Raw genomic sequence first — 24,488 nt, 5'->3', positions numbered from 1 at the left:
AGGTTTCTAATTGGGGAAGCGTTACTCAGACTCAAGAGGCACTCAAATGTGTATCATGACTTGAGTTTGAGAGACGATTCTTGCTGTTGTTCGGGGTTTCTAGAGAGGGTGATGCGGTGCTCCAAATGCAACAATGAGGGGAGAGCACAAATGCTGTATCAAATCCTTTCTCATGGGACATCCCAGCTAACTAGCGTAGCTTTATTGCTCCTAGTTCACTGCATAGTGCCCAGAGATTTAAGTGGCCATCCAAGGCATGATCATTGGTCTTTCTTCACCTGGGGCAACAAAGGGAGAAAAAGAATCTGAACTAGAAAGATAAAATGGAATGTGTGCATAATTGTCTCCACGGACAACCACCTCCCTTGCCAGGAAACCAGAAGAACTAGATAGTGCCCGACCACTGAACATTTTGATCAAAGATCGACTGAAGAATCCTGGTCAAAAAAGGGAAAGAGCCAGAAAGGAATTTCAAATTCTCATGGAATCAAGACTTTCTGGAGCAACAGATGCTGACTGAGTCCTTGAAATTATTACCCGAGATAATCTTTAAACCTATAGTCACAAATACCCCCTGCAGTCTTCTTAAAACCAAATAATTGCTTAGCTTAACTACTAAAAATGCAAGCCTTGAGCATTATGCACTTGTAAGAACAATGTATATCAGATCCAAGTGATAGCAGCAGCTTGGAAAATTACATGGGAATCTTAGTGGACACGCTCTTTTTTGAAAAAGGACAAGACAGTGTGGGTCTCATGCTCTCTGGTGCAACCACTCAACTCTGACATTGTGGGAAACCAGCCATAGACAACACATAAAGGAATGAGTGTGGCCATGTTCCAACAAAACCGTATTTTAAAAATGGGCCAGAGTTTGCTGACCCCTGGAAAGAATAACTTAAGCTCATCTCATTTTTAACTCTATAGAACGACAGCATTAGGACCTCCCCCACCACTGCCGTCCCCCTCATCTTCTCACTTCAGGAAATTTTTTAAAATTCCACATATATAAGGGTCATTGGCCTTAACTGAAAAAATCATGAAGAGAAAATAGCAAACTCAAATCTACTTTCTCTTATCTGCTTCATAATGTTTTTCATTCAGACTGTGCATTCTTGTGCAAAACACTAAGAAAAAAAAAAGATAATAAACTGCAGAAAGCTGTTGAGATAACCAAAGAGCAAGAGTCAGAGATGCAAATGTGCCAATAGTATGCTCAAGGGCAAATACCACTTTTGTTTAAGAGCTTGTTTTGGATTATTGAAGAAACATGTATAGTAGATTGAGAACAACTGATTATTTCACTACACAGCCACTCTGTTAAGAATCTTAGCTCTTTGCATTTCAACTAAAATTTTTAAGTATGTGAAAAATGTCTGATTGTATCAGCACAACCATCAATGTAGACTCTTGTACAAAAAAATTGTAACTGACAGGGAAAACAAAGAGCGGCACACATCATGAGACACGGGTTTAGAGCAAGAGCTGTATTTAAAACTGTGTGGAAAGGCCTTTTTGTCTTCAGCGGACCAACCATAGCCGAGTTCCATGTATAGTGGGCCCCACTGACATCCTCACCCAATCTCCTAGCACCCCTGACTCTAACCTGGTGTTCATCATTGTTTATAATTTATTTTTTAAGACAATCCTCCCACATAATCAGAGTCGGAATTGATAAGAAGTACTCTCAAAAATCTGTATCCTTAGTGAAATATTGAACCAAAAAAACAATATATTCTCTCTAACGAGGAAATGACAAGGAAATTTTATTGGAATAAGTATTATGTGGTAAGGGGGAGTTGTCTCTCCTACGATTTTTTTAAGGAAAGGCAGGCCTACAGTGCTTTCAGACAAAATATTATCTTAACATGGAGTCCTGGTGTGATGCTGTAGGATATGCACTCAACCGCTGGGTTGGTTTGAAACGCAAGGTCAGTGGTTCAAACTTACCAGCCGCTCCTTGGAAACCCTATACAGGGTCGTTATGAGTCAGAATTGACTCGATGGCACTTAACAACAACAGGCAGCAGTTAAAGGACATCTTTCTGGAAGACAGAGTCAAGGAAGCAGATATAATTTCTAGAAATAAGAGATTTAGTCATTGAAACGGAAAATTAAAAGAAGAAGCTAAAGATCAGGTTAGAATATGAAAATGAATCATGAGTGTACAGGAAGATAAAAAGAAATTACTTGAAATGTCATTTATAAAATCAGAGACTAAACTATATGGGAATTGAGAGATTTAGATCATCTATGGAGATTATCATATATCTAATTTGAAGAGAAAGAGAGACTAGATAATTGAGATAAAGACTATTTGAAGAGTTAAAGGCTGAGAATGTTCTGGAATTGGTGAACAATATTTTATTGATTGAAGTGTGCCCCACAAAAGTATGCATTTTTAATTCTAACCTCTATATTGGTGTGGTGCTGTAGGATAAGCACTGAACTGTAAGGACGGTTTGAACTGCAAGGTCAGTGGTTCAAACACACCAGTTGCTCCTTGGAAACATCAGGGGTGGTGAGCTTTCAGCCCATGGGCCACATAAGGCCCGCAAAATCATTTGGTCTGGCACTGCCAAGGCAACTGCAGTTTCAGTCATCACACTGTTGTTGTTGTTATTGTTGTTCAGTGCCGTCAAGTAAGTTCTGACCCACAGCAACCTTCTATAGGGTTACCAGGGAGTGGCTGTATGCTGAGCCAATAATCTGAGAAGCTAGATTATATGAAGAAGAACATGGCATCAGGATTGGAGGGAGACTCATTAACTACATGTGTAATGCAGACGATACAACTTGTTCATCTTGCTTGCTGAAAGCAAAGAAGACTTAAAATATTTACTGATAAAGATGAAACACAACAACCTTCAATATGGGCTATGCCTCAATGTGAAGAAAACAAAACAAAACAAAATCCTCACCACTGGACCAATGAGTAGCATCACGATAAATGGGGAAAAGATTGAAGTTAACAAGATTGCATTTTGCTTGGATCCACAATTATCACTCATGGATAATGGATGACAAGGCAGCATTGGTCAAGAAATCAAATGACATACTGCATTGGGCAAATCTGCTGCATAAAACCTCTTTAAAGTGTTCAAAAGCAAAAATACCAGTTTGAGGACTAAGGTGCACGTGACTCAAGCCATGGTATTTTCAATAGCTTCATAGGGATGTGAAAGCTGGACAGTGACTAAGTTAGACAATAGAAGAATTGATGTATTTGCGTTAGGACACTAAGAAGAGTATCGGAAGTACTATGGACTGCTAGAAGAAGAAGTAAATCTGTGTTTGGAGGAAGTACAGCCAGATGGTCCTTGGAAGCCAGGATGGCCAAACTTCGTCTCTCATACTTTAGACATATTATCAGGGGGAGCAAATCCTCAGAAAGGAACATCATGTTAGGTAAAGTGGAGGGTCAGCAAAAAAAGAGGAAGACCCCAACGAGATGGGTTGGCACATTGGCAGCAACAATGGACTCAAGCTTATAAATGATTGTGAGGATGGTGCAGGACAGGGCAGTTTCAGTCTGTTGTGCCGAGGGTCACTGTGAGTGGGAATGTCAGTGGCACTTAACAACAACATGTAGGTCTATACACAGCCTCCTTCATTGTATAGACCTATAGGGAGACTATATCCAGAAACAAGAGCTTCACATTTTGATATTTTTGTTCAGTAAAGCGTTCTACTATTTCCTAGCAATGGTTTTTGAGTTACCCACGTATTCTATGAGGCGAATACTGAATTACAAAGAATAAACAAAATCATGGCCAAATAATAAAAGATATTCAGTAGAAAAAGACAATAACTTTTGTTTTGTATGTACCTAGTCTATAAATTAGTTAAAGCAAAAATTTACCAGGGTTACAAAGAAAAACGAAAAAAATGACACATCAGAGATACTTAAAAAACACATTGTTCTCAAAGACACATGAAATAGTTTTACAAAGCTGACTACATTTAAGTATTAAAGTGAATCTCAGCAAATTTCAAAGCCTATTCTTATATACCACGGGCTTTTTTCTGATTTGTGTATCTGCTTTTTTTTTTTTTTTAACCACAATGCAATTAATGTAGATACCAATCACAAGTAAATTTCTTTTTAAAACTTCTTATATGTTTAGATGATAAGTAGCACATTTGGAAGTACCAGCAGTCCCCAGGTTACAAACGTCCGACTTAAGTACAACGTGTCGTTTCAAACCAACTCCCATAAAGGCTACCATATAGAGTCACATACAATGAATGGCTAATAATAATAAATGGTCGATACTTTGCAACATGCATCAAAACATTGTCACGATCACTACTATGTTATGATGTTAAAGATGTTTTAGCGTATCTAGATTTGTTTCCTAAATTTTTCATTAAAAGATACACTCTCTTTTTCTCTCGCTAATTGTCATAGTCTTGCTTAGTATTGTTATTCCACCCACTAGTCCTAGCTCAGTCCTGCTAGCATGAATGCCTCTTTCCTCTATCTAACTATTCCTATCTGTGAGGACTCTACCACCCAAAGCATCTATCCACAACAGCTTGTTGCATTGTGTGCAGTCATGATGTTAGAAACTACCATCAGTATTTCGAATGCCATCAAGGTCACCCATGGTGGGCAAATTTCTATGGGGTTCCCAGACTATGAAGAAAAGCTGGATGATCTATTTGTACAATTAGCTAATGAAAATCTGGGTACACTCTATATTAAGACAAACATTTGGTTAACTGGCATTAGGTAAGAATGATACCTGTTTCAACTTGCATACAAATTTGACGTAAAGACAATCTTAAGAATAGAACTCATTCATAATCTGGGGACTGCTTGTGATTCATGGATCAGAGAGGAACTTCTAATGGAAATTAGAAAATAGTATGCACTGCATGGTGAAAAACTAAATATCAAAATCTGCACGAATAAGAGTTCTAAGGTGGCACTGTGGGTTAATGCGCTGGACTGCAAAGTTGGTTTGAACTACAAGGTCGGCAGTTCAAGTTCATCAGCCACTCCTTGGAAACCCTATAGGCTCTCTATGGGTCGGAACCTACTTGATGGCACTTAACAACAACAAGTATGTTGTACAAGTATGATACTTTACTTTTACATAAAACATATAACTAAAAGAGTGAAATATTTGTTATTAATTTAAAAAACTATGAATATTGAAATTTTCAAAAAAGTAGAAATAAAGTATAAGACAAATGGCAAAGCAGAAGATATTTAAAACAATATAACAGAAAAATATTTAATATCAAAAATATCTAGAGTTTACACATACACATATTAATAAGAAAAAGACAGAAAATACAAAACAGAAACAGACAAAAGAGAGAAATGCAAACTAAAGTAATGAGATGACATTGGAAAATTTTTGTGAAATTGAGTACTTTAAATGTTGTAAAGAACATATGAGAATAGCACTGTCATACATGGTAAGTAAAAGTATTAAGTTATTCAAATATACTGCGAACCCCAAGGTGAGCGCTTCGAGCTCCATGGGAGAAAGATGAGGCTTTCTGCTCCTACAAAGATGTACAGCCTCAAAAACCCTATGCAGGGTCACTATGAGTCAGAAATGACTCAATGGAAAATAACAACAACTAAATTATATATTTTTTGTATTTTTTAACCTTGCAACTACATTTAGCAATATGTTTGCTGTGAAAATCTGAAAACACCTATATGGCCAACAGGGAAATAGTTAATTAACCATGATAGTCTATGACATGGGTTACTATCTGGCCACTGAAAGGAATAAAGTACATTAACAATACTAGCTAGTATTATTAAATGCTAAACAGAATTGTAGGTATTTTATACAGATCAACACATTTAATCCCAAAGAACTCTATGACGTGAATCTTACTACCCATAGTTTACAGATGAAGAAATAAAGGCATAGAAATTTGATAACCAGTATAAGGTCACCCAGGTTTAAAAGTGATTAAGTCTTTAAATTCTAGCAGGCCAAGGGACAACTGAACACAATTTACCATAAGGCTATCCTGCCTTCTATATGTTGTGGCATGGAAAAATCTCAAGGTGAAAAAAACCAATGCACAGAACAAGAAACAGAATTCACAGGCTGTACACGAATGCTTGTGTATTCATAGAAAAGTGACTGAAAGGTCTCACACAGAAGTGTTGACAGTCATTATATATGAGGGAGAAAGGCTGAAGGCATTTTCACATCAGATCTGAATTTGTCTGTGTTTGCATGTATTGCTTGTGTCATTAAAATAGTACAAGCCTTAACTAAGCAAATCAAAACAGTATCTGACCTTCTGGTGAGGATGGTGTAGTCCCATTTCCTTTGTCCACAACCTTGACTCTGGGCTTTGAATCCTTTCTTTTTTCTAAATCTTTAACTGGAAGAGAAATTGAAATACAGCAACATATTATGTTAAAATCTTTTAAAAAACAACAAAAAAAGTTTTAGCAAAATCCTTACAAGTCCTGAGGTATTAAACAGAAACGTGCTATATCACAAAGCATCCTTTCCAACGATTAAAGCTACTATGTTGTTTTGTTTGATTTGGTTTGGTTTTCAACCTTGAAGAGGGAGGCACAGAGAGCATGTCCTGAGTTGCTTCAGTTGAATACACACTACAGGCAGATGCATTATGTAAGATTTAATTCTTCATGATGGCTGCAAATTGCATGATTGTTCCCACTTCATGAGGGAACTAAGACCAGGAGACTTCAAAACTATTTCACAAAACCAGTTAGAGTTGGCACAAGATTCAAGCTATATCTTCACATTTCAAGGACTAAGCCAATGAGTATGTCCCCTTTTGTAAAAAGATCTTAGCTAAGCTGGAGAACCCCACCATAATGTCCTCCTCACACAAAAGAACACACTCAGAAAACAGAACATGTAATTATTTAAACAACCCAAAGGCACATTTTGCAAGCATGCCTTCTGGCCACCAGCACATAGCCTTTCTCTTTCCATGAGTCTAGAGTCCACAGCTGCTCTATCTCTCATGTCCTCATCTCTGACTCCACCTCTGGTGTCGCTGCTTCTCTGGATAGGGTCCCACATTCTGCCTGTGCTTTTCTCCCTTGATGGTCCTCGGGCCCTTCGTTCCTGGACTGTAAGATTAACTACTTCCCTGTTTTTGTTACAAAACTTCTACCTTTGCAGTTGTGACAGTCACAATTAGTCATGATAACAATTATTCAGTATTGAATCACAAGAATCTTATCCCCACCTCCTTTCACCAGACCTGTTTAGACAAAATGAAAACCATTCAGTGGGGATTCTACCTTCCCCAGCACCCTCCTTCTTGAAAACTTGTAAGCCAGCCACTTCATGCCTTTTTAGCCCTCCCATTTTAGGTAGCCAATGTTTATGTTGCCTGCCCCTATCAGCCCTGTGTACAGAGAGGATAGGCTTGATCCTTAATGTGAAGACTCCTTCCCTCTCTGTTGATATTTTGAGCTACTACATCCATAAGTATAGGTCAAGTTCATCAAATTGTAGCAATTTACACTGGCTTCCTGTATCAAATTTCTTTATCTTCCTCTAGTTGAGCTCTGATCATCAAGCCATCGAAGCTAGGTCTGTTTATATTTATATCATATTTAATATTGTCGATAATAATAAATTGGTTTGTTTTTTAATGAGTCTAACGAAACAATGAGGTAGCACAGAAAGCAAAGCAGGACAGGCCTTTTCTTTGTATATGTATAATACACGAAATTCTGGCCTCCACACATTGGAGGGAAAGGGAGTTTCTGTTGTCCTTGTGATCACTAGAAGGAAGGTCACAGGGACAGGGTTCTGAGTTCTTCTGTCCTGTCTCCTGTACCCCATGCCTACTGAGATCTCTTCCAATTAAAAGAACCTACAACTTAAAAACCCTTTAAACTACAGACCAGAGAATCAAACTTCATGCAGAGAGAGAATTTTATAGTGTCCCTTTAAGACTTGAAAGACATACTTCTGAATTGGCCTTGAGCTGGCTTGCTTTCTTTGTCTTTAGTGTATGCAATAAGTTGAACTGTGTAATTCTGATCTGGCATAAGACCTTGAATAATTGCTTTAGATGCAGTGTTCTGGAGATTCAGTTGGCTGGTTTTTCCACCTATAATGAAACAGAAAGAGAAATAAATTCTTAGAAATGAGGTTAACTGTGTATAACGAGGAAAAATTTTAAGCCTCAGTCCAAATTCTAAAAGATGAAAACGTTTAAAAATACATCTAATGATACACGCATGCATAATACTTAAAAATACATCTAAGGACACACGTATGCATAATACTTAAATTCACTAAGGCTTTCATTCTCATTATCAGTTATATTCTTTTTATTAAGACAATGTAATGTCTCAATTAGATAAAGCACATTTGTGAGAATCCTTCATCCTAACCCATTCCTGCTTTATACACTAGGTAACCCCACAATAGAGTACAGAACAGGAAGGCAGCAAGCTCCCAATATCAGAGACATGGAAAGAATTCCACTTAAACATGAAGGAGTCGCAGATATATAGAAAGACTGCATGTAATTATCCACGTTGGGATTTTTCCTAAGGTCTCTCTGAAGAGAGTCAGAGTACCCTTGAATTGTGATCAATTTAAACACTTTAAAGCTGACCACCACTGGCTCAGAATCACTGCCTGGTTTCCTTAAGCTGATGAACGGGTTTCAAACCCCATCATGTCTACACCAACTTAGGCTACTAACTAAGGCATTCTTAAAATCTCCTGATTAAACACTCAACTTTTATGCAAAATCCCAAATATACTTATCTTCTCTTAACTTTGTGGCACCTATTCCTGTGTTTGAGAAAAGGGAAATTCATTAAAACCTTCGGTCCCTCTGGTAGCACCAGTAAAAGCAGCAGGATCTTTGTTGAATTAATCAAGCGGATCACAAAGATCAGAATAGATTTTCATCAGACTTGGATAAACTGATGACTTCAGTGGAAAATGTGATGCTGTTATCATCCGTGCTGCTAGTGCTATTAGGTAAAACCGAGCCTCTCTCTCAACAAGACCCTCTCCTGGAAGTGCATTTGTGCCCAAGATATTAAATCTGGTTTCATTATCGTCTATCATTTAAAGCTAACCTACTATAAAGTACCAAATAAGTCTTTCACAATCTGGTATTTCCAGAAATGTGTTTCACTAAGGAAATAAAAAGATCCTTGGAAAATATCAGCTGTTATTAGAACATCTTGTGGCGAAGCATAGGGCATATTATTTATTATTAAAAAAGCTTTAAAGTCTGTGCAAATCAGCCTTACTCTAATTTATTTGGCCATTAAACCATTTGGTTGCACAATAGCTATTAGCATCCTGCAGAAAATCATGGCATACACTTCAGGAAGGGCTGGCATTAAACAGCATTCAAGCCATAGCACTAGAATGTCCATAAATAATGTGTGGTTACATGTATTACTCTTTTTATTTACTATGATGGAACAGATAGAAACAAGGGAGCCAAGAATGTCTGATGGACTTGAAATGAAAAACAAAACAAAATAATTCATCAAGAAAGTATTTGCCCAGGCGTGGGAGGGAAGACAAATTATTCACTGGTTAGAGCATAGACAGGTGCTAACTTGGGAAATGGGAAATGCAGGTCCTAGAAGGGAAACAATGTCTATTTATTTTCTCATTAGGACAAAGCATGGGGAACTGTCCCACAAATGGAAACAGAGAAAGGAAAGAAGGAAGGGGAAAGAAAAAAATGGAGAGAGAATAAAATGATTTGTAAATAGATCGTGGCGATGGTGATGATGCAGCATGGGGAGTGGAGGGGTGTGGGTGACTGTAGATGTAAAAATGGTTGACATGGAAGACGTTTTGTTGTTTCTATATTTCAACAATAAAAAGAAAAGAAGGAAAGCATTTGCTTTTAACCCCAGTTTACATTTTTGTGTTTAAGCAAGAGCTGAAAATCTCCTTTTAAAACAAGCTGTTGTAAAGGGGACTCAAGGACCAGGTTGAAGACGGCTCAATTGCTCCCCAAGTCACTTCTAAATCCTATGATTTTGCAATGACACCCGCTTGGGAAATTTAAGAGTTTGGTGCAATCAGCAATTAGTCAGAAAATATCAAACTACATGCAGGAAAAATATTACCCTACAAGCTCAAACATGAGTAACTCCCAGAGTTACCACAAATCAGCAACTGGCATTTTGACCTTCACACTTATACTGATATTCAAAAAGCTCTTAAATATAAATTTCCCATGATGACTTATTATATAAGCAACTGGATCTTAAAAAGTCGAAGTTATTTCAATGGGTCATCCTCCAAAAGGACAAATCTGGAACAGACTTGAGAATAACATATGGGTTTTCCAGAAGTGAGTCATTTCTGTAGGCCAACACACCAGAGAAACTGGTATCGGGTACTGCTTAACCCAAGTCATTTGAATGAACCTAGATTTGTAATATTTGTAATAAAAGAAAGGGGAATATTCCTTTTGAGTAATTGAGCAAGAAGCCAGGTTTGAGATTTGAAGTCCAGGGCTGGGTAAGGTGGCCATGGTTAGGAACAATAGAGCAAATATCTGCTTCCTTCAATGAGTTGGGAAAAGTTCTCCAAGAAAAAAAAACTCAGCTCTATAGAACCATCTTCCTTCATCATCACCAAAGAGAGAAAAAACTGTATTTATATAATTACATCTATAAAAGAGCTCTGGTAGCGTAATAGTTACGAGTCGGGCTGCCAACCTCAAGGTCAGCAGTTCGAAACTACCAGTGGTTCCATGGGAGAAAGATGAGGTGTTCTGCTCCCGTAAAGATTTACAGCCTCGGAAACCCTGTGCAAGGTCACTATGACTCAGAACCGACTCCACGGTACTTAACAACAACAATATACAAATATTTCTAGACAACTCCTACTTGCCCTTTGTTGTTGTTGTTAAGTGCCATTGAGTCAGTTCTGACTCACAGCGACCCTGTATAGGGTTTCCAAGTAGTAACTACTGAGTTTGAACCACTGACTGCATGGTTCTAACCACCCTTGTGGTCCAGTACTTTATCCTACAGTGCTACACCAGTACTCTGCTTACCCTTTGTTTCTGACTCATAGTGACTCTATATAGGATTTCCAAGGAGCAGCTGTGGGTTTGAACTGCTGAACTTGTGGTTCACCGTCCAGTGCTGACCCTATAGCACCATACTGCCTGTATACATACTATTCCTAAATATTCACTGTGTACTATATGAAATGGGTCCTTGAAGAAGAATTGAAACCTGAGAGAGATGCTAGAGAACCTTTCTATGGAAAGCTCTATGGAAAGAAAAAAAAAGTACAAGAAAAAGCCCACTTGAAAACTGTGCACAGAAAAAAAATCTCTACTTACATAATATGCACAAGAAAAATGTGCACATGGAAAATGCCCCCACAAAAAAATAAGCATAAATAGCAAAATGCCCAAATTCACAATTTTTCTATGTGCATATTTACCATCTGGGCATTTTGTTTTGTTGATGTTAGCAGTTTTTGTGTGGGCATTTTTCTGTACCCAGATTTCTTGTGCACATTTATGACAGTAGGTTTTTCTGTGCACAATTTTCACGTGGGCTCTTTTGTGTGCTCTTTTTTCTGGTTTGCCTTTCTAACAGGTGTAGGTTAAGACTGAACATTTACTATGTGCTAGTGTTCTAAATGTTTTACAAGTTTGAATTCATTCGACATTACCACCAGCGCTCCTCAAACGTAATGTATGTAGGATTCCACAATTTGGTAGGTCACGGGAGGAAAACTCCTGCGAGTCAAACCAGCTCCCAGGTGATGGTGCTACTGCCGATCCACACACCACACTTTGAGGGCATTTCTCCCAACTCCTCCATGATATTCTTGTTGTTCAATACCTCTGAGTCTTCTGTGACTCATGGAGACCCTGTATAGGATTTCCAAGAAGTGGCTGGTGGGTTTGAACCATCCACTTTGTGGTTAGCAGTCCATTGCTTACCCTACAGTGCCACACATGGACTCCATAAAGTACTATAGCTTCTTCATTTTACACAAGAGGAAGCTAAGGTTGGAAGAGGTTAAACAACTTGCCTAAGTCACACTAGTTGTAAGGGAGAGATCAGGTTTTGAATTCTACCAGCCCAACTGTAGAGCACATCTTTGTCTCCAAGACACCAATGTAGCAGGTTTGATTCCCCTGTTACATACATACTCTGTATTGGTTTACTTTATTATGTTCTTAAAAAGTATACAGGAAAGAAAAATTCAACCCCAATTTAAATTTTAAAACATTTTATGTACAGGGTCGCTATGGGTCGGAACCGACTCAACGGCACTTAACAACAACAACAACAACTTTACATAAGTAATTATCTTCACAATTAATAAATATGCTCAACTTTTGATTTTCCTGCCCTTAAAATGTCTGACTAAATTTCAGAATGTGGCGCTTCAGGATAAACATAATGGGTGGTAAGGTCAGTTTGAACAGCAAGGTGGGTGGTTCAAACCCACCAGCTGCTCTTTGGAAACACTATACTGGGTCGCTCTGAGTGGAGCCAACTGGAAGACACTTAACAACAACATTAACTTTTATCATTTTAATGTAAATGACTGAAGAAGGGCCTATCAAGTTCATTCATTGCAATTTACTCAACCATTTACAACTATTGGCCATCCAAGAGTATTGCATTTTGAAGCGTCAATATGCATTCTATGTCAAAACAGAAGTGGTAAGAATTTTTGTTAGCCTAGAAATCTGACTTAAGGAGAATTATGATTCCAAGGGCCATTCTTGACACTTTGGGAAATATGATTTCCTAGATTCCAAACATAAAACCAAATCCACTGCCTTCAAGGCAGCTCTAACCCAAAGTGGCTGTGTACGGGGTTTCTGAAGCTATAAGTCTTTACAGGAGTAGAGACAGACTCATCTTTGTCCCATGGAGCAGCTGTTCGCAGTTCAGTGCTTATCCTACACCGCCACCAGCATGCTAGTGGTGCACTGGGTTAAACGATGGACTGCAAACCACAACACTGGCAGGAGAAGGAAAAGGCTGTCTACTCATATAGTGGTTTGAGCCTCAGAAACCTGAAAGAGCTGTTCTATCCTGCCCTGCAGGTTCACTAGGAGTTGGAATCAACTAGATGGCAAATGGGTATTTCCATGATTGTTGTTATTGTTGTTACATGCCATCAAGTCAGTTCCAAGTCCCAGTGACCCTGTATAGGGTTTATGAGGAGCATCTGGTGGGTTTGAATCATTAACATTGCAGTTAGCTTATCTTACAGCGCCACACCAGGACTCTATTTCCTTGATTACAGGGTAAGATTTTAAGATGAAAAGATTAGAGTAAGTAAAACAACAACAAAAATCTAATAATTGCTTAAATACTTGGTATAATACAAGGGGGGCTTCAAAAAGTTAATGGAAGAATAGAATTAAAAGAGAATGGAATGTTCATGGGAAGAGAGAGACTGAGTGTTGGCGGCCAGGGGCAGGCTTGCAGAATGTGCCCTTTGGTTGTTTAAATTATTATATATTCCTGAGTGTTTTTGTGTACATTTTCCCCACTCCTCCCCCTCAAAAAACTGAGAAAACAAAAACAAAAACAGAGACAATGGAAGCAAATACTGTTGAATGATGATGCATGGAGGAGATTGTAATCATTGCAATAAAAGGATGGTGGAAAGCTGATGTTTTCTCATGTAAACTATCACTCAGTTCACAATTTAAAAGAAAAAAAGACCCCTTGTATATGTGTAATTACCATAGTGTGAAAAGTTGTTAATGGTTTAGAAAACACAATGAATTGTTTTTACCTGAAGCTGGAGTCACAAGAAGCCTGTATCCACCAAATTTCCCTTTTGGAGCCTTCCATGATATCTGTATGCTGTCATGAGATAGCACATTGTATCTTAATCTGGTGGGGGGAGCCACTGAGAAAGAAAAAGAAATGTTTAAAGGTTGAGACATTTACCTTTCCATTTGTTAAACTGAAAAGTCAAACTAAACAAAATACACAAAACCTCAACAATCTCAAAATACGTTGCTATAACCCCATTAATAAATTGGTGTTGGTGTGGGGGTGAGGGTTAATGTGCTGGACTGCAAAGTCAGGTTGAACCGCAAGGTCGGTAGTTCAAACTCACCAGCAGCTCCTTGGAAACGCTGTACAGGGTCACTATGGGTCAGAACCAACTTGATGGCACTTAACAACAACAACATAATCCCATTTATAAACTGATTGCTGATGTTGTTGTTAAGTGCTGTTGAGTCAGCTCTGACTCATAGCGACCCTATCAGGGTTTTCGAGGAGCAGCTGGTGGGTTTGAACTGCTGACCTTGTAGTTTGCAGTCCAGAGCTAATCCTACAGCACCATACCAGGAGTCCAGTAAGTAAGCTGATAGGTTTACAAAATAACACAAACCTAAGAGCATTGGTTTCTTCTGTAGTAGATATCCATTTGTTAAACAGAACTGCCCTATGACAAAGAACTACGGTGTAGTGTTCGAATTCAGTACTCTGGTCTAATTTGATAATGGAAGCCAATCTTGTAAAATGCCTACATCATGTTACAAGGATGAATTTTTTTTTTTTTTTTTTTTAATTGGAACACAGGAGCTTTTATAATCTGCACTACTGGGACCTGCTTTATACCTTTAGGTTTTCATTTTGTTGATCTAACATCTTTTGATGACATGATAACTTGAGAAGGCTATTATTAACATTAGTATGGTAATTTGATCTTCATTGTAAAACGTTTAAGAAAGAGACTGTCAAGGCATTCAGGACCAAATAAAAGATAATTATGCTTCATAAGCTTTGATCCATTCTTCCACTCTAGATCATTTATACCTGGAAACAAAGATACATAGCACCTGGTCATGAATCAAGCCCAGAATATTTCATCTCTGCTGATCATTCACAATACAGGTAGTTCCATATAATCTTTTCTGTAAGTCATTCAAACTTCAAAACACATTTTGCAACCCTATATAAATGCTCTAACATTTCCATAGAAATACATTTAGAAAATGTGCATCAGATAATATCTCAATTCATTTGCCAAAGAAGTCACATTAACACAGAACACTCAGCACGTATTATTCACTCTTACGCCCAGTCCTTCTTCCTCAGTTTAGGAAACAGCAAGAGAGAAGAAATAAGCATCGCTCTCGGAGCATAAAGGGCTGTGGACATGAGTCCGATTCTGGTTCTGCTACTTTGTACCTAAGCATCCTGAGCAAGTTATGGTTTTCCCCAAGGCCTCAGTTTCTTGATTTTTGCCGAAAAGCTAACAGGATGGATGACAACTTTAAAAACGATGACAGATATAACGCATTAGAAAGGCAGCCATTAAAACTGTCTGCTCCCCTGTCTCCTGACTTCAGCTAATGGTAATTCCAAAGGCTTATTCAATCCTTGAAAGATGCATTCACATCTTAAATTTAGATAAGGGGACCAAGGAGGAGCCAAGGGACTTGCCCAAAGTCAGTTCCTGGTAAGAGATGGTGGTGGTTATGAGCCGTAGAGTCGGTTCCGACTCATAGTGACCCTGTACAGGGTTTCTGACGCTGTAAATCTTTACGGAGCAGAAAGCCTCATCTTTCTCCCACGGAACAGCTGGTAGTTTTGAACTGCAGATTTTGAGATTAGCAGCCTGACTCATAAGCACAACACTACCAGAGCTCCTTAGTGGTAACAGAGATTTAAACTCTCTGACCCTAGGGGAAAGGCTCTGCTTCCTTGAGAGGAGATCATATTAAGCATCACCCTTCCAGGAAATGAAAGAATGAAGACTTTTCTTCCGTCACAAACTGTCTACTCACCTGAGATCAGTAAACACTGTGGATGCAATCTTAAGAACAGTGTTTTCTGTTCTAGTTGTCCATGACTACCTCTCAGCAAAGAACTCTAGTTGTGCCAAACAAAAACATTGGCTTTCCCTTCTCAATTTGACATGCGTAGATGAATGAATTTACATTGCTCTGGTTAACGGTCAAATATAAGGTTTTCAGTAAAAAAGCTATTTTCAAAAAAGAAGAGTAAGATGGGTAAAACTAACATGTGGATGGACATGAGAAACTAAGGTAGTTGTGGTGGTGGTGGTTGTTATGTGCCGTGGAGTCGGTTCCGACCCATAGCGACCCTGTATAGGGTTTCCGAGGCTGTAAATCTTTACAGGAGCAGAAAGCCTCATCTTTCTTCCACGGAACAGCTGGTAGTTTCAAACTGCTGACCTTGCGGTTCGCAGCCCGATTCGTAACCCTTATGCTACCAGATTTTGCTTTATTGGCAACTTAGATAATTCAACATAATAACTAAAATATTTTTAAACAAGTCCAACTTTTTTTTTTTTTTTTAGCCAAATAAGTGGGTTGCTAGACATCATTGGTCAAACTTTTTGTAGAATTTTGTATGAACGTGGTGAAAGGAAGTGGGCATACCTGTGACCCATCCAGTAGAAATGGACAACAGGCAGGATGGGGCTTCAAGTGATTCAGCTAGTGTCCCAGGTGTGCAGCCATCTCATGAAGAACAAAGACTTAAAAACACTCTGATTAGACTGCAGAGCCCCTGAGTGATGCAAACACTGTGTTACTGCTAATCTAAAAGTTTGAGTCTACCCAGAAGCAACTCAGAAGAAAGACTTAGTCATCTGCTTTCAAATTAGCAGTCATCGAGACCCCCAGAGAGCACAATTCTACTCTGAAACTCATAAAATCTGAATCAACTCAAGAGTAGAAATCTTGAAAAGCATTCTCTACCCCACGCTTTTATTCTGTAAATGTCATCTGAGTTTCCAACCCTCAACATCTTTCTGTGGTCAAGAGCTAACCTTCTAAACATCTGGCAGAAATCAGTGCTAAAAATTTAGCCCTAATGCTCAGCTAACATTGGCTGTGCTCTGGAACCAGAGTGGCATTTGTTTTCATTCCATGAAAATATGCAAGAAAATAAAGTGTAAAGGAAACAACAACAAAATCCGCCAACAGTCAACTCTTTCAATAATTCTCAAATAAGTCATATGACTACCGTCCCATTATAACTGCTGGAAAAAGTAATGTCACTGTTTCCTTTTATCAACAGACGACATCAGTTGCCTATATCAGCATAAATATACTCAGAATCATTAAAAGGAAATCTTGGTTAGGCACAAAGTTCTATTTCATTTAGGTTTTTGACTGTAGCAGAAAAACATTTGACAAAGAAAAATGCTGGTTAGGAAAGGAAAAGTACATTTAACACCAAACCTAGGAGTTTCCTTTTTGCAAGAACAAAGGAAATGTTTTTATGCGTGCACTTAACTTCTAGTAAAAGTTATAAATGTTTGCATGTGCTTTCTACCAACTTGGTGTCTGCTCAAATGCTAATCTTTACAGAAAAACAAAAGGCAAGTGCAGTCTGATTTCTGGCACACTCCAAGAAGAGCCCAACATTCTCATCCTCAGCATGGTGAAATGGGATATGGGTCAAAGAAAACATTTGTGAACATACTCATAAGAACTTCAACCCAAAGGGGGCTTGAGGAGGAGGACTGAGGAGGGTCCATTTTCTCAACTGCAGGGTGACACTTGATTTGAAAGTACAGAGGTTTTGTTGTGTGTTTGTGTTATTGTTTTGTTTGGAGAGAAAAGATTTTGTCGAAACTCAAAAATGTTTACTGCAATCATTTCCACAGAAACAACTAAGTAGGAGAGATTTTTTTTTTTTTTTTGGTGATATGCTGGATATATTTTCCCATCCTATGACTGTGAACTGAGTGATAGTTTACATGGGAGAACATCGGCTTTACACCATTGTTTCATTGCAATGATTACAATCTCTTCCGTGCACCATCATTCAACAGTATTTGCTTTCATTCCCTCGGGGTTTTTTTTTTGGGGGGGTGGGGTGGAGGGGATGTACACAGAAACATTCAGGAATGTATAATAATTTAAACAAGCAAAGGGCACATTCTGCAAGCCTGCATCCTGGCCACCAGCACCCAGTCTCTCTCTTTCCATGAGTCCAGAGTCCTCAGCTGCTCCCTCTCTCCATGTCTTCATATCTGACTCCATCTCTGGTGTCGCAGCTTCTCTGGATAGGGTCCTGCACTCTGCTTGTGCTCTTCTCTCTTGATGGTGGTAAAGGGTCCTCTGTTTCTGGAATGTAAGATTAACTACTCCCCCCTTTTTGTTACAAAACGTCTACCTTTACAGTTGTGACAGTCACAATTAGTCATGATAACAATTACTATAGAATCCTAAGAATCTTATCCCCATCTCTTTTCACCAGACCTGTCTAGACAAGATGAAAACTATTCAGTGGGGACTCTACCTTCCCCTGCACACTCATAAATTAAACTCCCTCTTGAAAACTTGTAAGCCAGTCACTTCATGCCTCTATTGTCCCCTCATTTTAGGTAGCCAATGTCTAAGTTGCCCATCCCTATCTACCCTGTATACAGAGGGAATAGCATTGACACTTGATGTGAAGACTCCTTAGGAGAGGAATTTTTATGTCAATCCATTAAAGTCTCATTTAGGAAATTCTGTTTTAGGAATTGGATCTCTTGCTCAAGAGCAAATTACTCTTCCTTACTCTCTTCCTTTATGACAACTGACAACCTTTGAAGAGATTTCCTTCTATTAAAACACTTAAATGGTTTTTATACAGAAACACCACAATGAACATTTGTTCCCTACCACCTCCTCACCTCCTTCTGTAATAGCACTCTGGTTTTTTCCATAGAACAACTTCCCTTCCCCCAATGCATGGCTTGGCTGTACGATTAATCAGCCATCCTTTCCTGACCAAACTCCAAAAAGTAACCCCGCTGCCATCAAGTTGATTCCAATTCATAGAGACACCACAAAACAGAGTAGCACTGCCCTGTAGAGTTTAGTCCTTACAGAAGCCGACTTTCATATCTTTCTCCCTCAGAGCAGCTGGAGATTTGGGACTGCCATTCTTTCAACTAGCAGCCATGTGTTTTAACCACTGAACTATCAGGGCTCCTTTCCTGACTAAGGGGTGATCAAATGATTCAAACCAGGACAGGCAGACTCTCCAATTAATCTGAATCAGTCCAGAGATGGAAGGATGAAAAATAGTTTAGCAGTTCCATTCCAATGTTCGCTCCAAAGAAAATGATCCTTATTGTTATTATTGTTAGGTGCCGTCAAGTTGGTTCAAACTCATAGTAACTCTAAGTCCAACAGAATGAAATACTGCCCAGTCCTGTCCCATCCTCACAACTGTTAGGTTTGAGTCCACTGCTGCTGCCAAAGTGTCATTTCATTTCGGTGGGGTTCTCCCTCTTTTTCAATGACTTTCCACTCTGCCAAGCATGGTATCTCTCTCTAGGGACTGGTCTCTTATGAAAACATATCTGAAGCAAGAGAGATGAAGTATCACCAGCCTAGCTTCCATGGATCACTCTGGTTGTACTTCTTCCAAGAAAGATTTGTTTGCTCTTCTGGCAGTTCATGGCGGATCTAATATTTTTATCCAACACCAAAATTTAAATGCATTGATTCTTCTATGATCTTCCTTATTAACTGTCCAACGTCCATATGCATATATTGTTGTTGTTAAGTGCTATCGAATACCATGGCTTGGGTCAGGTGCACCTTGGTTCTCAAACTGATGTCTTTGCTCTTCAACATTTTAAAGAGGTATTTTGTAGCAGATTTGCTCAATGCAATAAATACATCATTTCCTTTCTTTACTGCTGCTTTCATAAGTGTTGACTGTGGATCCAAGCAAATGAAGTTTTCAAACTTTTCTCCATTTATCATGACATTATTTATTACTCCAGTTATGAGGACTTTAGTTTTCTTTACATTGAGGGGCAATCCAAACTGATTTTCATCAGTAAGTACTGCAAGTCCTCTTCACTTCCAGCAAGCAAGGTTGTATCACCTGTCAATTGAAGATTGCTAAGGAGTCTTCCTTCAATCCTGATGTCATATCCTTCTTCCTATAACCCAGCTTTTCAAATTATTTTTGCAGACTGAATAAGTATGGTAAAAGGATACAACCCTGGTGTACACCTTTTCTGATTTCAAACAATTCAGTATCAACTTGTTCTGTTCAAATGACTGCATCCTGATCTATGCACAGGTTCCTCATGAGCACAATTAAGTGTTCTGGAATACCCATTCTTCACAAAGTTATTCATAGTTGTCATGATCCACAGTCAAAAGCCTTTGCTTAGTCAATAAAAATGGTGGCAATGGTTGTGTGTCAATAAGTCGGGTCCGATGCATAGCCACCCTGTATAGGGTTTCCGAGGTTGTACATCTTTACAGGAGCAGAAAGCCTCCTCTTTCTCCTGTGGAGTGACTGGCAGATTTGAACTGCTAATCTTGCAGTTAGCCGACCAGCTCGCAATCCATTACGCCATCTGGGCTCCTTAAAAATGGTCATTAGGCCCTACAAACGGTAACTCGGATTCCTATGCTTTTCAAGGCTTGATTATTGAATTTTTACTTTGACTACAGAGTTACTTTTGTATTACCTTCCAGTAATTGTGTGTGTGTGCTGAATTTGGTAAGAGAAGTTTCTCTTATTTGCAATCAGAAATCTCTGGCAACGATACAGCAGTATGGGCAACACTGAGAAGGTTTTTCCTTGAAAACAGAGTTCAGAGTGCCATGTTGATGGAAAACCCTATCACAGTCACCAAATAAAACACCCTTAAGCAGCAGTAAAGTGCTTGGCCTAGTTCCCAAATGCCTTTAAAAACTTCAGCTTTTAGCTCAGCTATTTTTCTGTTAAATGCATGGCCCAAATGGGCTATAAACAGGACCCGTTAAATTGCAAGAGACATTTACTACAGGGTATGCTAAAGAGTTCTTTTTTATCTTCTTCTTTTTTTAATTTTATTATGATTTGGATGAAAGTTTACAGAACAAATTGGTTTTCCACTCAACAATTCCTACACATTATGTTTTGTGAGACTGATCTCAATCCTTACAACGTAATAACACTCTTCCCCTGTGATTTCTGGTTCCATTCATCCTTCTTTCAGGTCCTTACCCACTTTCTGAGGTTTAGCCCTGGGAAAATGTACCCTTTTGTTCTCATAGGCTTGATTTTTCTAAGGCGTGCATCCCTCCCTGGTGTTACTGTTTACCTTATTGTTGTTGATGTTAGGTGCCATTGAGTTGGTACCAACTCATAGCCACTCTATGCACACAAAACGAAACACTGCCTGGTTCTGGGCCATCCTTACAATAGCTGTTCACCTTATAGGCCGGTCTATTGTTTGGCTGAAAGTTGAGCCGTAGGGGTAAGAGAGTTGTTTTTTTTATCTCACTTAGAACCTATTATGCTATTATTTCATGATTCATTACAAAGATGCTGAGAACAGCAGTAAGGAAATAGTCTCTATTTCCAAATATGTTGGACTAGTAATAACAGTTAAAAAAATGTTTCAATGGATTAACACAGAAGTCTTTATAAAGTTAAATCTTAGACTTCATGTGAAGAAGTTTCCAACTTTATATACTTTGAGGTTTTTTAATGACAGTTGCTTTACCCTCAGTGGCTCTTTATACGCATCCAAAGCAAACATTGCTAGAACCAAATACATATTTACTGTGAAATTCTGAGAAAATGTTGGTGCCATCATCCTGTCATTACTATACACCTTTTATCCTTACAGTCAACACAAAATTACTTTTTCTGAGTTCCAGTTCACTTCAAAACTTGTCTTGAAAAAAAGATGCTAGAATAATCTAGTCACAGACATTCATTTAAGTCAATTACCTGGGTTCAAAATTACTCAGGGTCACAGTCTCTGGAAAGGGTAAGTTTTACACAAAGTATGGACACATAGAGACTAAGTGGTAAAATGTATTCTATAGGATAACAGTGTTAAGAGTTGTTGTTGTTGTTAAGTGCCGTCGAGTTGGTTCCGACCCATAGCAACCATAGTACAGGGTTTCCAAGGCTGTAAATCTTTACGGGAAGCCTCATCTTTCTCCCGCAGAACCGCTGGTAGTTTCAAACTGCTGACCTTGAGGTTAGCTGCCCGACTTGTAACCACTATGCTACCAGAGAAAAGCTAATGACTGTATGAGTTTTTAATACTATTAGTTTTTTTGCTTGTTGTTTAGTTCCAACTCATAGCAACCCTATGCACAACAGAACAAAACACTTCTTGGTTTTGTGCCATCCTCACAATTGTTGTCATGTTTGAGCCCATTGCTGCTGCTACTGTGTCAACCCATCTCGTTAGGGGTCTTTCTCTATTTTGCTGACTCTCCACTTTACCAAGTATAATGTTCTTCTCCAGGGACTGGTCCTCCTGATAACATGTCTGAAGTATGACAAATGAAGTCTCACCATCCAGGTTTTTAAGGAGCACTCTGGCTGCACTTCTTCCAACACAGATTTGCTCGTTTAATTTGGCAGTCCATGGTACTTTCAATATTCTCCTCCAACACCATAATATAAATGCATCGATTCTTCTATGGTCTTCTTTATTCACTGTCCAACTTTCACATGCATGTGAGGTTATTGAAAATACCACGGCTTGGGTCAGGTGCACCTTAGTCTTCAAATGGACAGCTTTGCTCTTCAACACTTTAAAGAGGTCTTGTGCAGCAGATTTGCCTTATGCAATACATCGTCTGATTTCTTGACTGCTGCTTCCGTCAGTGTTGACTGTGGATCTAACCAAACTGTAGTCTGTGACAACTTCAATCTCTTCTTCATTTATCGTGATGTTATTTATGGTTCAGTTGTGAAAGTTTCTGTTTTCTTTACATTGGCATGCAACCTGTACTGGAGGGTGTAGTTTTTGATCTTCATCAGTAATATTTTGATCTTCATCAGCAAGCTTCCTTGCTGTTATACCAAAATTACTACAAATATAGTGGTTGAAAATGAGACAGATGTATTACCTTAGAATTCTGGAGGTCAGAAGTCTGAAAGGGGTCTCAATAGGCTAAAATCAAGTTGTATTCCTTTCAGAAGACGCTAGGGGGAAAATCTGTCTTCTTACCATTTTTTTCCCCCTTTTAAGTTTAATGTGAATTGAGTGAACATTTACAGAGCAGATCACTGATTTTACTTTCAGTAAAGCATACACTTCATTTCACCTCAATGATTACAATTTCCTCAGTCTAACATTGTTTCTTACATTTCCTTCCTGTGTTTCCTGTTTCCATACATCCTTCTTTCCTAGCCTTTCTGAATTTTGTCTTTGGGTAAATGCTGCCCTTTCTATCTCAAATGGTTGGCAGTTCTATAGTGTATGTACCTCACTAGTGTTGTTGTGCCCCTATAAACCTATCTATCGCTTGGCCACCAGAGTGAGTTCAGTTTCAGACCTGAAGGCTGACAAAAGGCTATTATCGTGCCTTCTCTAGATTCTAGGATCTGCCCACATCCTTGGCTCATGTTGTCCTTACATCTTTACAGTCAGCAGTGAGCAGTCTAATCCTTCTCATATCATATCATTCTGACAGGGATACTTTGGCTTCCATTGTCCATAAGAAAGACCTTTGGATTATATTGGGCCCACCTGGATAATCCAGGGTCACTTTCTTAAGACCAGGTGATGAGCAAACCTAGTTCTACTTGCTTCCTTATCTCTCTGCCACATAACCTGAAATCCTCACCAGTGACAAAGACCAGGACATGAACAGCTAGAGGCCATTATTCTGCCTCCACACCGATCTTTCATTCTTCACTTTGTTCATAAACATGATGCTAAGGATGCCCACGTTGTGGTGCTGTGGGTTAATGCTCTGGACTACAAGGTCAGTTTGAACCGCAAGGTCAGTGGTTCAAGCTCACCAGCTGTTCCTTGGAAACCACATACAGGGTCACTATGAGTCAGAACAGACTTGACGGCACTTAACAACAACAAAGATGTCCATTAGAATATAAGGTTTGAGAGTGATTAGTGTCAGCTAGAAGTCAACACGCCTGCCAGGAGCAAAGCACTGTCTTACCTCTAAACATTTTCAGATATGACTTTGCAAGTTAGTGTCAAAACAGGTCAACCCACAGGAACTCACTATTCTCTTTGTTTTAACAATAGAAAACAAGACAATCAACTAAAGTAAATATTTCCTTAAAAGCAATCAAGTAAATCAATGATGATTAGCAGGTATTATTATTGTTCATATTTTACATGAAAAAATCAAAATGAGGTCACTAATACAAAATATTACAACAGCTTCATTGTTGTTGGTGGTGGTAACTGTCATCAAGTCAGTTCCAACTCATAGCAGCCATGTATAGGGTTTCCTAGTAGCTGCTAGTGAGCTTAAACCGCCAACCTCACAGTTCAAACAGACTTTCAAGTCCACTGCATTATCCTGCAGCACCACATGGAAGCATATTATAATATGCCTATTATTATATTATAATGAAATGTGCAAAAACCTGGAACTAAAAAACAAAAGGGAAGAACTCACTCAGCATTTTTCAGACTAAGGGATCTGAAGAAAAAAATTCAATTTGGAGTACTGAAGAATTCTCTGGGAAAATTATCGAATGATGCAGAAAGTATCAAAAGAAGAAGGAAGGAATACACAGAGTC

At 38.8% G+C, this 24,488-nt stretch overlaps 1 protein-coding gene across 1 annotated transcript in view; it reads right to left on the bottom strand.

Moving 5' to 3' along the window:
- Nucleotides 1-24,488, bottom strand: part of COL14A1 (collagen, type XIV, alpha 1) — a 217,518-nt gene that overhangs the window by 182,855 nt on the left and 10,175 nt on the right. Inside the window, exons 2-4 of the mRNA XM_006830676.1 lie at nt 13,761-13,877; nt 7,945-8,088; nt 6,280-6,366 (exon numbers count right to left, since the gene is read on the bottom strand). Coding sequence (XP_006830739.1) covers nt 6,280-6,366; nt 7,945-8,088; nt 13,761-13,877 — 348 coding nt within the window. The remainder of the gene's footprint in view (nt 1-6,279; nt 6,367-7,944; nt 8,089-13,760; nt 13,878-24,488) is intronic.

The sequence above is a fragment of the Chrysochloris asiatica genome, unplaced genomic scaffold, assembly GCF_000296735.1.
Source record: "Chrysochloris asiatica unplaced genomic scaffold, ChrAsi1.0 scaffold00001, whole genome shotgun sequence".
NCBI lineage: Eukaryota > Metazoa > Chordata > Mammalia > Afrosoricida > Chrysochloridae > Chrysochloris > Chrysochloris asiatica.
This window is presented reverse-complemented; position numbering and strand designations above follow the sequence as displayed.